Here is a 13,061-nt window from a genome sequence, read left to right as displayed (position 1 = left end):
AGCCTATTTTTATTATATAAAAAATGGAAGTGTAGCCCCGCGGCTATACTATTTTTATTATATAAAAAATCCCGGCTAGACGCTTAATAAAAGAGAAAGAGAACCCGCATGCGGTTTGTGTTTGTGTATATGAGCTTGTATTGTCTTCAGAAATTATGTACCAATTTGAAATGAACCCTATAATTTAGGGGTTTTATGAAGTTAAAGAAAATAGAGAGGAAAAAAGATAAAGCACTTGCCAAATATACCATTGACAATAACCTTACGTGGCGCTAGAGAATTAATCATCGGACGAAGGAACCGGAGAGGAGCTCAGCCCACCTTCATTTCATATATTCGCCATCTCCCGTTCACAAATCCTCCAAATCTCGCTCCTCTCTTTCATCCGTTAAGTCTTCAGTCATGGCCGAGGTTACCTTCTTTTCTCTACTCCCTTTGATCTATCTGTATGTATATGGTTATGGCTTCTGTTAGAATTCCAGAATTTTGTTTATTTATTTATTTTTTTTACGAATCTATCTCCGTTTGACTTTATTTTTCAATACTGTGCATTGGGTTTTCGTTACAAAAATCAAAAGTTTATGAATATTTCCGTTTTTCAAATTAATTCATTCGAAAAGTATTCCGACGAAGATTTCTGATTGATTTTTATTTTTTTGGGCAACATTTTCAATGGTGGGTGCAAACGTAGCATATATTTTCATATTACTGATGAGATTTTCCTTTATTAATTTTTTTATTATAAAAAACTCCTTATTTCCTGAGTAAAAAGAAGATTCAGGTTTTGAAATTTGATTATGGAGGATAATTTCAATCTGTATGGGTCATTTAATTTTGTTTAGCAGTATCAATCAATTGGATATAATATTTGTTCTGCCTGTTCATGCCCACTCTAAGAGAATGAATGTCTTTCGAAAATTGTGTGTTTCATTTTCTAAATTCGGTTATGAGGGTAATTATAAGGATTAACCAAATTCTGCCAATGTTCGACAATATTTAGTCCAAAATTTCCATTGGTGTGACTTTTAAGAAAATTTATAACATGTTTCTTGCTCATGCAACTCATTCCAATTTACCGGGCTGTTCTGTGTTCAGAGATTCGAGTTTGTCTCTTTATGTCATGTGAACAAGTTGTCACTGATTGAAAGTAGTACATGGACTTTAATGTATTTATGTGTTTTGATGGATGACATATTTGAAGATGTAAAATGTGGGGCAAGCGTTAAACTCATATTGATCTAGATCGCAGAGTCCAACTTAGATGGAGTTATATTTTATGGGGTTGATTTGTTTTGTAACTAAAATGATGTATTTGCGCCCTTTTATTTATATCAGCTATTTGTCACATTTTGTTTTCCTCACATGAACTTTTCTGCTATGCTATCTCAGATTGAGCTGAAAACTGCACCTGCTGATTTTCGATTCCCTACAACAAATCAAACTAGGCACTGTTTCACGCGTTACATTGAGTTTCATAGGTAGTTATTCGAACTTTAGCACATAGTAGCTTGACAGTAAACTATTAATTGAGATTTTTTATTTATTTTGAACATGTCAAACTAATTGCAGGTGTGTGGCAGCAAAGGGTGAAGAATCTAATGAATGTGAGCGATTTGCCAAATATTACCGCTCTCTTTGCCCGGGTGAATGGGTAAGTACTTCTTAGCTTATTGTATTGTCCAAGAAACCTAAAATTTGCTCATGCCTTTTAGGATACTCCCTATCTACTGTATTCTTATGGCACAGAAGTTTGAATAAGAGCTTCATGTACCTAAATTTATGAAATATAAAGAGGAAAAAAAGAAAAAGGAAGACACCCTTGTCTTTTCTAGTCCTGTTTCACTGTAATTTGATAAAAGAAATTTTGCAATTATGGGGGAAAAGCTCTTGCTAGAAAAATGTCCAAACTGCAAACTTTACAATTATTAGGAGAACAAGTTTGAAGGTTAGTATGTGTTTGAAATTAACTCATTCCACATTCATATTAGATTTTTGTCATACAATTGTCCTCTTGTTGTTAACTTGCTGCCTTTATTACCAAGTTGAATTTTGCGTGTTGTGTTCCTCGCGTAGAAGCTTAATGAGCGTAATTATACAGTTTATTTGATAGGTGGTTATTTTAGTCCCATCTTCATGTGTCCATTTATGTGTGAGGGTGACAAAATAGTCTTTTGATATACTTGAGGAAATAAAGCTTAACAACCACATCACCAGTCAGAGCCTGATATTTTAAGTTGTTTTAAGGGCATTGGTTTCTTTACCTTTATGGTTTTATACTCGGATTAAGCTGTTAGTGGCCTGTTCTCCTTCAGAAAGGACAATGCTTGGCTCCTGATATATCAGGACCCATTCCTCCTCCATAGCTGACGTGGCTTCCTTAAAAAACAACATGTGTTTCTTCTTCTTCTTTTGTTTTTTTTATAATTTTTTTTCTTTCAACTCCATTAACTTAAGCACAAAATCTGTTTCTGCCTCAACCACAAAATCTGGGTTAGGCAATTTGCAGACGAACCTGGTTGATGGGTTCCAGATAAACAAGTTATGAGTTTCATCATAACCAACATCTACAAATATAAAACCATTAGGAAATTTTAGGAAAGGAAAGCTTCTTCGTTGACATTTTAACCTTGGAAAGGACAGCTGATTTAGGAAATTTTACACTCTTTAAAATCCATAGCCAATCGAAGGGTTTTGGGAAGCTGATTTTCAGAGCATTTCTCACATCACAACAAAAGACATGAGCTTGACCGATTTTAGGGTCTGACTTCGATCACTGTCATCACCACCCTCCTCATTACAACCTCCATAACCACCACAGCCAAAGCTTAAAACTCAAAAGACAGATGGCTTCCCAATTGGAAGAGGGGCTATCAATTGTCTGTTTGCATTTTATTGTTCAAAAGGGAGCTAAATCTATTAATTCCGTCGGATTGGGCCGGAATCGATACAGAGCAGAGAGAGGAGATGGGATTAGGATTTAGGAATTGATACATAGCAGAGAGAGAAGAGATGGGATTATGATTTAGGAATTGATACATAGCAAAGAGAGAGAGGCGATGGGAATTGATATAGAGGAGAGAGAGAGGTGACAGCAATTGGGTTTGGCTAGGGGTGGCTTGGGGTGACGACGGTGTGGCTGGGTGTGGCTTGGCCACATAGGTTTTGGTGGTGGAGTGTATAGGTGGTTTCTAGATCCTTATTTTTTTCTCTGGATGAAGGCTTGAGTTAATGGAGTTGAAAGAAAAACAGTAAAAAAAACAAAAGAAGAAGAAGAAGCACGTGTTGTATTTTTAAGGGAGCCACGTCAGCTATGGAGGAGGAATGGCTCCTGATATCAGGAGCCAAGCATTGTCCCTTCAGAAATATGGAATGTTCAATTTCGAATGTTCCTTTTTCTCTGTAAGGTAAAATACGTCCATCAGTTGATTGACAAGTCTTGATTGTTAAAGAAAAGAATATTAGTGAACTCATTTGGATTGAATGATTGAATTAACAGGAGTGAAATCTCAAAAACTTTCTAGTTTATAGCTGTTTATTGGATCCCTGCAGTGATATTCTATTTTATCTATTTTCTGGGGTATTTGCTTGATTTATTATTATTTTTCCCTCATTCTTTTACTTTTGTTGGTTTCGCTATTTTCCTTCTGACACTTTGAGGGTTTTCCAAGTACAAGGGTTGGTACCATTTTATATAGTTAAAAAGTAATTGTACATTTTAATCTATTACATCTAAATTCTAATGTTTTTTTTGGGCTTGTATTATTGTAGATTGAGAGGTGGGAAGAGCAGAGGGAGAATGGAAGTTTCCCAGGTCCTCTTTAATTTAACATCAGAACTCCTTGGCATGATCTTTCATTGACATGAAAGTTGCATATCACTTCCGTTACCTTCACTCCAACCAGTTGTGCATGGTTTCTCTGTTGGATCATTGTGAATCAATAAATTACCTGTTCAGGTTTCTCTAATTTAATTGAAATCACACATTGACTGGTGTTTTAATTTATGATTTGTTCTCAGCACAACTAGTTCCATGTTTGCTCACACTTTGAGGATTTGTTTTTTTTCGTTCGGTTCAGTTGTTTTCAATCCCCTAGCTCACCCAAATAAACACCCACCAAAGGAGGAGAAAAAAAAAAAAATATATATATATATATGTGCGTGTGTGCATGTGTTTGAAAGGGTTTGTTTGCTTTCTAGCTAGCTATACGTGAATCAGTCTAGCTTCTTGAATATTCTACTTAATTTGTGAGATTATTCTCCCAAAATGTAGACCTGGAGGAGCTGCTTGTGGAATAGGTCACTTAAGGCTTCTTTTTGAAAAGGAATTATTTTTGCACTCCAAAAGTAGGTTGTTGCACCGCACGCCGCGGAGGCTTTTGTCGAAAATAGAAGAGCCTCACCAGTTATATTTATAGCTTCAAGGATCAGTCTCTACTTTTGTAAGGGGTATGGTTGAAGTTAGTATCTGAGTCTCAAAAGACTGTAATAGTAGAGCATCGAAGACACTGGTGATGAAACCAAGGTGGTTGGTGTGAGTGGTTCGGCACTCTCATTCCTTAAGAGAGGTCAGGGGTTCGATCCCTGTTCTCGTACGGAGTCACCACTTTAATCAACACTTTACCCCTTACGGGCTGACCCGATGTGAGTGGGGATTAGTCTGGGTTGTGGTTAAGGCTTAAATGTGCCACCCATAGTTGGGGCCCATTCAGGATCACCTCATGGTTCAGACCAAAAAAAAAAAAAGACACTGGTGATGGCCATAAAAAAGAGTTGGCCAAAATAGTGATAGGTTGAACCATGAAAACCTTGATCTCACTGTTTCTTTTTATTCTTTGAACTTGTGTAAAGATTTTGACCTTATCCTTATAAGAGAGAGATGGCCAACATGCTCTCTGCAGCAAGCAAGAGTATATTGCTTGAGATCAATAATTTTTGGGCCAAAGCTGCTACTCCGAGCAAGCTTGGACATTGAAAAGTTTTAGGAATTTTTATTCTCACAGCTTAAGAATTTTTATACAGTCCTTTTAAAAACCTTCAACAAAAAGCCGGTTTTTAGGACGAGTTCTACCCATGGATTACCATGCAACTTTATTATCTCAGAAAACCTTCCACAAAGCTATTTATTTTTTTAATCTAATAATTTTCTTAAGGGGCTTGGACTGAGGGCATCGACTTAAATTATGAACAATATTTTGGCAGGCCGTAAAGACTCTTAAACTTGATTTAGTGGGGTGCGCCAGGCCCATGCAGTAGTGCAACACTTGGGCGACGCTTGAGAGCCCCAATAGCAAGCTACTGTGATGAGCCCTCCCCCTAAAGAAATTAATTTAATATCGTGTGGGCCATTGGCCCACGTATCAGATATTAAACTGATAAGAACAGATACTACACTTGATCTTAGCCAAAAGGCCGAGAAAGGTATGTTTATTACCGTGTTGGGCTGATTATTTTATACACAGCTACGCTCTCCTCCTGTCTTCAACTGGTCGATGTGGGACAATGTGAGTGGATGTGGGACAATGGGATTGTCAATAACCTGTCTTGAAGAAATCTTTGCAGTCTTTGTGCTTCAGTGCAAGTACATCTAAAGCCTCTCCTCCACAGCCTTATTATCATCATAGGTATAAATCATCCAATAATTATAAAACATTTTAGAAACTGAACCAATTTATTGATTTGCTAAGGTGCTACAAATGAAAGAAATATAGATAATCAACCTCATTGGCAACATCATTCATGCCCTGCGCTGCCTTGTGGGACATCAGCTTGTGCAACTACTGCACTGTACTTGTCCTTTGGTTTGATCTTGACATATATATCAAGCCAACGTCTCAGCATGATCTTGACATAATTTGGTTTGGTTTTCAAATGCTAAAGTTTCCATAACCTCAGCATGAAATATATATATATATATATATATACAGAGAGAGAGAGAGAGAGAGAGAGCGCTTTCATTGAGGGATCCCTCGAATAACTTATTTGAGGGATCCCTCGAATAACTTATTTGAGGGACACCTTTGTAGGACCCACTCTGCATTGTATTTTATTAATTCAAACTTTTTTTAATAAAAATAATCATTCAAAGATCATCTCTACAAAAAATCACTTGAATTCGATATCATTTGACCACTCAATTGAGTTATTGTAATTTTAGTACTTTCTTAAAGCACCATTGTTAATGTATGAATTTTGATTAATTCTTTTGGCTTCCCTTGACAATTTTGTAATAGGTCTTTTATATGTATTTATCAAGCTCAAGGATAGATTAAGATTAGCATCTCTAAGTGTTCTTAAATCTCATCTATCCTATGGAGGTTCAAGCAATTTGACAAAGGTAAATCATGCATTGCATATCATGCATTAAAACTGTTTTCATAAAAGATGACTAGTCATCTTTGCTCAGTGCGATTTCCAGCTGGTTAACCATCTGTTTTGTCCTATTCTATTTCTCTCTCTGCTGCCATGTGTCAGTCTGACCTAAGGGAATCTTTTGTCTGTAAAAGCAAGTAAATCCCTCATTTGGAAGCCGTCTCTTTTGTGTGGAAGTTTTGGAAAGATTGGCTTGCCATCTTTCTCTTCTTCTTCCTCAAGAGTAAACCATATATTTCATCTATGAGTTTTTCTAATTGATTTCTTTTTGAAAAACTGCTTTTGAAATATGAATCTGCATCTAGCTATTTAAATCATTCTCTCATATAGATCTAGATCGGATTTGTGACTGATTTCTTCAAGAGTATGGTTTCTTGAAGAAATGGGTCTTTCTCCCTTGAATCCAAAGTTTGGCTTCGTTCTAAGTTGGAGCTTGCAAGCTAGTGCCATGGGATGATCGAGCTGGAGAAGGAGCTGCCATTGCCATGAAGAACTAAGCTTCGAGCTTTGCTAAGTTGGAGAAGAAGATTGCACAAAGGAGGTATAGCTCATCTTCCTAAATAGATCTGGGTTTTGCTTGAGCTTGCTTGTATTCCTTTGTAAGAATCTTTTTCTACTTAGTGGATTGCCTAGTCGGTTGATGACTCCCAGTTTTTCCCAATGGTGGGTTTCTGGGTAAACAAAACCTGTTTTGCATATCTGTAAATTTATCTGGGTTTCTGTTCTTGATGGTTGACTAGTCATCTATATATGCTGTTTGCTGTTTACTTGATATTGATGACTTCACACACTTTCACTATAGTTGTTGCTAGCACAGGGGATGCCTAGATTGATGGGTCCTTCTGAGTGCCTAGGTTGTCACTAGTAATCTTCTAGGACTGCAGGTACTCTGTGGCATACTCTGTGTGTTCTCTTGATTGTTGAGTTGTTGTGTCTTGTTTGTTTAGTTAAATTTACCCCTCGTCACCTAAGTATCAATTTCAACCATGTTTATTGATTTTGTAGGACACAATTAGATATCTAAACGGTTTCCAATTTGTCTTATTTTTTGTAAGAATGATCTATGAATGAATACCTAAAAATTAGATGGTTTGAATCATTTGAAAAAAACAATTATAGAGTACCTTAAAGTGCGTTCTTATTTGAGAGATTCCTGGTTATAAAAGAGTACTAATATATATATATTGATGCATAATATTGGGTCAACAAGATCAAGAGAGTAAAATCAGAGTCTCACAAAGTACACGAGTATTTACCTGGTTCATTCAAATTGGAGTAGATAGTAAATCAGTTGTCAATTGTATTGCCTTTCACCATAAAGGTTACATTTACATTGAAAATTTCTCCCAAAGTAGGGAGAGCCTCTTATAAATAGATGAGGGTTTGGGCCCTTCATTGGCTTCTAATAGCGCTGGGCATAACATGGTGATACGAGAGTAAACGGGTAGAGTAAACTAAAATAAAAGGATATGTAATGCATGGTCAAAAATTTATGGGAAATGCTATTATTACTGTAGCAAAATTCTCAAATAGCGCTATTACTGTAGCTAATCGACAATATCGGTAGTGTTGATATAGTTTTTTTTTTTTTTTAATGTTCACATCAAGAGTATCTTGAATTGTATGTTATCGAAATAATGAGACAATATCGACAACATATTAAGATAATCCCAATATAATTAGTGGAACATACAATTATTGTAGCAAATAGGTCATATGTGGAACATACATTTCCCGATAATTATAGGTCGGTAGCTCACAATCATATACTAGATAGACGGCTGAAAAGTCAAATATCATCTTATTACCACAAGAAAAACACAAGGATAAGATCAGAGGGAGCATATGGGTCCAAACATTTCGTGGCTTTGATACATTTTCCATGCTATTAGGGTTAGGAGTTATTCTCTAATCATGTCTTTGAATAATATAAGAAAAACTTGCTTTCCACCAATAGGACTTATTGTGTCGTTTTGTAATAGGATTTATTGGTATGTCCAGTTATCGCTTGACATCATATTCTGTATGATATTTTTCTTTAATTTTATAAAAAATTTCGTTGACGTGTATCTCAATCTTTCATATGTGGTTTAACAAGCAAGACGCCCCCCCTCTTCTTTTCTTTTTTTTTTTTTTTTTTTTGAAATACAAGTAATGGTCTAAATTACAGGGGAGGGGTGTTTCTCACACACGCATTATCAAGGTGTTATGAGAGTTCAAACTTGAAATCACTAAGCTGCAGGTCAATGTCATTTTCCATTGGGTTAGACCCCGTTGATGAAGTAAGACGAAACCTTTGACAAAAGTGATACTTGACTATATATAAGTAATAGGTCTTCATATTTGGCACAGATTAATTGGTGATATAATTGCAGGATTCCATATGATTTGTCTAATTTTCATTAGCAATAGATAGTAAAAAGGATCACGAAAACAATATATACTAAATATTAAGATAACTGTCTTTGTCAGCCACATGGCATGTTAATATTTTCCACCTAACATAAAATAAGTAATATGTGTCCATAATTTAAGGCAAATTATGACACGTAGAAGGCAGTCGGTACAAGTTATTGTGAATTTGTGAGAAATAGTAAAAACGTGGAAGTTGTGAATCTCTATATTAAGAAAAAGAAAAATATTTTACGTAAAGTAAAGAAAAGAAAAGAAAACAACAAGTAGAGTAATTAGTTCCAAAACTAAAATCATGGTCACTTTTGTTTTAAAACATAGAGTAATTAGTCAAAACACGGTTTCACGATAGCAGTCAAATTTAACTCTAGTTTTGAATACTTATGTATCTTTTATACTAGTATATATATATATCGGCTCTTCAATCGTATAATTCTAGCTTCATCCATGTTGTCGGAGTTGTAGGGGTTTACTCCGTACCCATCCCTAATAGAGTGTTGAATCTATATTTATTTATCATTTTAACCTCAAATACTTTATAAAATTATGAAATGATTCCCCTGAACAATATCAATTATTTCAAACCCTCAAGAAAAAAAAAGGAAGTTTCACTATTATACTTAATATAGGGGCTCAAGTTATAAATAAAAAAACCTATATAAAATGGACTTTAGAAACACACCTCAAGCCCATTTACAACATAACAAAAATGTTTCGAACTTCCTATAAATTACAAAACTTTCTTAAAACAAACTCAACCCCAAAACCTCATAAAAAAGATATGAAACACTCAATATGGTATCAGAGTAATTTAATAATAATAATTAAATGCAATAGGGCTAGCTGTCATTTTTTGGGTTTTTTTTTGTTTGTTTATAGAAATTAAATGGTGTAGGGTTTATTATATCACTAGTGCTAAGCACTGGCGGATCCACAGAGGCGCACCTCCCCTCGCCGGAAACTTCCTTGGGGATGCCGGAATTTCCCCCTTCGCTAGTGCCCACCAATTGTTTGACTAAATGCCTCAAAGACGTTGTATTGTTTGCTGCTGTTTGAGACCCTGAATATTTACCTTATATTGTTGGGCTCAATCTCACGAGCATGTAGGAGAAAACGGTTCATCAATCGGAGCTACACAACCAAAGTTATGAATTTTCAAAGTTTTTCTTGAATATTTGAAGTTATGTTGCAGAGGAACAGTTTAAGGAAGAAGAAGACTCTACGTCAGCGCTTCTGATTTTGATTCTTTTTTAAATGGCCCAATAGCAAGCCAACACATGTCTATTTCTAATTGGCCTAGCTTAAAAATTCATTAAATACTCATATGTGTGCCAAAAAATTCACCGAAAATTACCCCAAACTTCTAATCACGTGTACATTTATTTCATGACCTCCAATTTACATGTGCTTTTGGTTAGATTAATTGGTAAATTTTGGTTAGATTAATTGGTATTAACTTTTGTTAGATTAATTATGTAATTGACATGGATTTTGTTCATATTTGATATGAATTTTGGTAAACTAACTGTGTCAATGACAAGGATTTTGTTCATATTAATTGATATCCATATAGACTATAATCAATTAGTTGTAGACGTAAAACTTTTATTTGTTTTAATTATGAGTGACATTTTGCACCTCCCCTGAAAAATTCCTGGATCCGCCACTAGTGCTAAGAATGGGTATATAACTAAATATCTTAAATTAAAAAAATGGTATATTCACTTTGGTAATGTTTCTTTAAAACACATTTATTTTTCTCTAAGAATAAACAATATCCATAATTAAAAAAATTAATGAATATATTATAACGTTGTCTACAATTAAAAATATTTAGTAATTACGAATAATAAAATAAATAATTATGGGACACCCAAAAACTTAAACAATGCCAACAATAGCTTTAAAGAAAAAAAACTAACAAATGAAGCAACACATTATCTTCAATCGATAAAAATAACCATAGCTTAAACAATGCCAACAATACCATGTTTGTTTACTATATAGAAACTTATAAATATAATAAATCGTGTATATATTAATTTTTTTTTTTTGTGTAGAATAGTTTTAGCCACGACAGGCTGAAAAAAAAAAAAAAAAAAAAAAAATCCCCATGCAATTCCGTACGTACACACACGGTATAATCTCCGAGAACCTTTCGTGAAATCCACAATATAAATTAACCACATCCGACAATAAATCTTTTGTTGTTTTGCTTCAACTTCTTTGTTCATTCAATTGGCTCGATCTGTCGGAGGCTCAATCTCTCTGCAGGCTTGGTGAGCGTGGGTCTCTGATAAGATTGAAAGTAATTCTCAGGATGAAGATAAGCAACAACCTGTTGGGTCTTCTCAACATCCTCATCTTCTTCGTATCGATTCCAATTGTCTATTTCGGGATAATTGCGAACAAGACACACAGCGGAGGAGAGTGCCTCGACCTTTTTAGGAAGCCCTTCCTTGTAGTCGGCGTTTTCGTCATGGTGATGTCAATCTTCGGCATAATCGGGGGGTGTTGCCGGGTCCCTTCGATCCTATGGACGTACCTCGCCATCATGTTCCTCGTCTTGTTCGCCTACTTCTCCGTATGGATCTTCGCCTTCTTTATCACTTGGAAACCAGGTGGTGGAACGGAGATTATTGGTACGGGGCACAAGGAGTTTAAGCTTAATCGATACACCGAGTGGATGCAGATGAGGGTTCAAGACAAAAAGAATTGGAAGAAGATCAAGCACTGTCTCATTCTTGGCGATTACTGCCCTAATTTGATGCCCGGAAATGGCACTTCCCTCCGGGATTTCAACAAAGTGGAATTGGCACCAGTTTTGGTAAGCATACATATACAAGTTTAATATATTGCTTATGGTTTTATTATTTTTTGGGTATACAAATTAATTTTTTGAGCTGGCAGCGCTCTAACTCTTCGCTTCACATGAAACTTATTTCGGGTGGTTTTAGAGTGCTTTGAATGAAAATAACCCTAGTTAGTTTATAAATGGAGAATTACTATGTATACCATATTTAAAAACTTATCATGCACTATTCATGGCTCATCACTAATTCATTGAACTTATATAGAAGAATGTATGATGAATTTTTTGGAGTGTTAGTAAAAACTTCATATTAGATATTAGGGGTTTTAGGATCAAATAGTCCTAAATTATAGTTCGATTTGCATTTTGGTACTTCAATTCCAAAATGGATGTTGTGGTCCTTCAACTCCACTTTTGATGGCATTGTTGAACATGTTGTATGTTCTATTAAATACAGGGGCGAAATGGTTTTTTTATATTATTTTTAGGGAAGGGATTTGAATTTGTGTGCAAAGGAGCTGGCTCACTGCCCTAACCAATTCGCCTAACGATACAACAAAAATGGCAACAGTTACCATTATGTCACCAAATTTGGTGACTGTTGTGGGGGTTACTAAAGGCTTTAGTTACCTTTTTTTGACTTTTTTGGTGACTAAAAAGACTTTTAGTCACCCTTTTTACTTTTTTTAGTGACTAAAACCTTTAGTAACCCCCACAAAAGTCACCAAATAATGGTAACTATTGCTACTTTTTTTTTGTAGTGTGTAACCCTAGTCTGCGCATATAAAGCTTTAATGGTAGACACTTAGCTTAAGTTTGCACTACTATTATAGTATATATATGGGTTTAAATATATTGACTACAATTTCCAATTTATATAATGTTTGCAGTCTTCTCGATCGGATTTAACAAGGATCTTTAATTATGTGTTTATGTTGATTTGCAGTCCAGTTGTTGTAAGCCATCAGTTGAGTGTGGATTTAGCTATGAGAACCCTACCGTGTGGAAGAAGAAGAATAACAGTGCTTCTTCCAACCCTGACTGTAAAGCATGGGACAACGACCGAAAAGTTATGTGCTTCAACTGCGAGTCTTGCAAGGCTGGAATGCTGGAACAACTAATAATTTCTTGGAAGGCGATGCACCTTTTCAGAACCCTAATGCTTGGCTTCCTCTGTTTTGTGTACGCTGTTGCATGCTGCGCATTCAAAAACACCAGAGAGAAATTCTGACCATTAATGGACGCATGCATGCATTGAGAAGTTAATTGGACGCATGAGATGATCATCATGTAGATCAATACTGTTTCAATGTAGGATTGGGAGCTACCCAACAAAGAACCGAGTTCCTACGCGCATCCTTTATTTATTTATATTTCTCTATTCGGATTTGCTTGAGTTTAAACAAAAGACTGGACCTCATCAAAATACAATCCAAAGGGTTAAAAGAACTAACACATCAAGACCTCA

General features: G+C 35.5%; 2 protein-coding genes and 1 non-coding gene across 4 annotated transcripts; 2 read left to right on the top strand and 1 right to left on the bottom strand.

Moving 5' to 3' along the window:
- Window positions 1-271: 271 nt before the first annotated feature.
- Window positions 272-4,022, top strand: LOC110760863 (Cytochrome c oxidase, subunit Vib family protein). Of its 2 annotated transcripts, XM_021963212.2 has the most exons (4): window positions 272-411; window positions 1,390-1,478; window positions 1,570-1,651; window positions 3,769-4,022. In XM_021963212.2, the coding sequence occupies exons 1-4, from the start codon at window positions 403-405 to the stop codon at window positions 3,820-3,822; spliced, it is 234 nt and encodes a 77-aa protein (XP_021818904.1). In that variant the 5' UTR covers window positions 272-402; the 3' UTR covers window positions 3,823-4,022. The 2 variants fall into 2 exon arrangements, with proteins under 2 accessions (XP_021818904.1, XP_021818903.1); XM_021963211.2 differs by lacking the exon at window positions 272-411 and having other exon boundaries at window positions 1,348-1,478.
- A 1,204-nt stretch (window positions 4,023-5,226) lies between these two features.
- On the bottom strand, window positions 5,227-5,422 carry LOC148297225 (U2 spliceosomal RNA). Its single transcript, XR_015833359.1, has one exon. It is a non-coding gene; the product is annotated as a U2 spliceosomal RNA (small nuclear RNA).
- Window positions 5,423-11,008: 5,586 nt separating this feature from the next.
- On the top strand, window positions 11,009-12,941 carry LOC110760864 (tetraspanin-8-like). The gene is made up of 2 exons (XM_021963213.2): window positions 11,009-11,608; window positions 12,540-12,941. Exons 1-2 carry the CDS (start codon window positions 11,102-11,104, stop codon window positions 12,822-12,824), a joined length of 792 nt encoding a protein of 263 aa, XP_021818905.1. The 5' UTR covers window positions 11,009-11,101; the 3' UTR covers window positions 12,825-12,941.
- The last annotated feature ends 120 nt before the right edge of the window (window positions 12,942-13,061 follow it).

Source organism: Prunus avium, chromosome 1 (assembly GCF_965620075.1).
Source record: "Prunus avium chromosome 1, drPruAviu1.hap1.1, whole genome shotgun sequence".
Taxonomy (NCBI): Eukaryota; Viridiplantae; Streptophyta; class Magnoliopsida; order Rosales; family Rosaceae; genus Prunus; species Prunus avium.
Note: the sequence above shows the minus strand (reverse complement) of the source record. Positions and strands in the feature narration are given on the sequence as shown.

What these genes read in the sequence shown, in the direction of transcription:
- LOC110760863 (XM_021963211.2), top strand. Translation starts at nt 1,363, where the DNA reads ATGAACTTTTCTGCTATGCTATCTCAGATTGAGCTGAAAACTGCACCT. An exon ending in CGTTACATTGAGTTTCATAG is followed by an intron (nt 1,479 to 1,569) that starts GTAGTTATTCGA and finishes AACTAATTGCAG; the next exon opens with GTGTGTGGCAGCAAAGGGTG. An exon ending in CTCTTTGCCCGGGTGAATGG is followed by an intron (nt 1,652 to 3,768) that starts GTAAGTACTTCT and finishes GTATTATTGTAG; the next exon opens with ATTGAGAGGTGGGAAGAGCA.
- LOC110760864 (XM_021963213.2), top strand. Translation starts at nt 11,102, where the DNA reads ATGAAGATAAGCAACAACCTGTTGGGTCTTCTCAACATCCTCATCTTC. An exon ending in TGGAATTGGCACCAGTTTTG is followed by an intron (nt 11,609 to 12,539) that starts GTAAGCATACAT and finishes GTTGATTTGCAG; the next exon opens with TCCAGTTGTTGTAAGCCATC.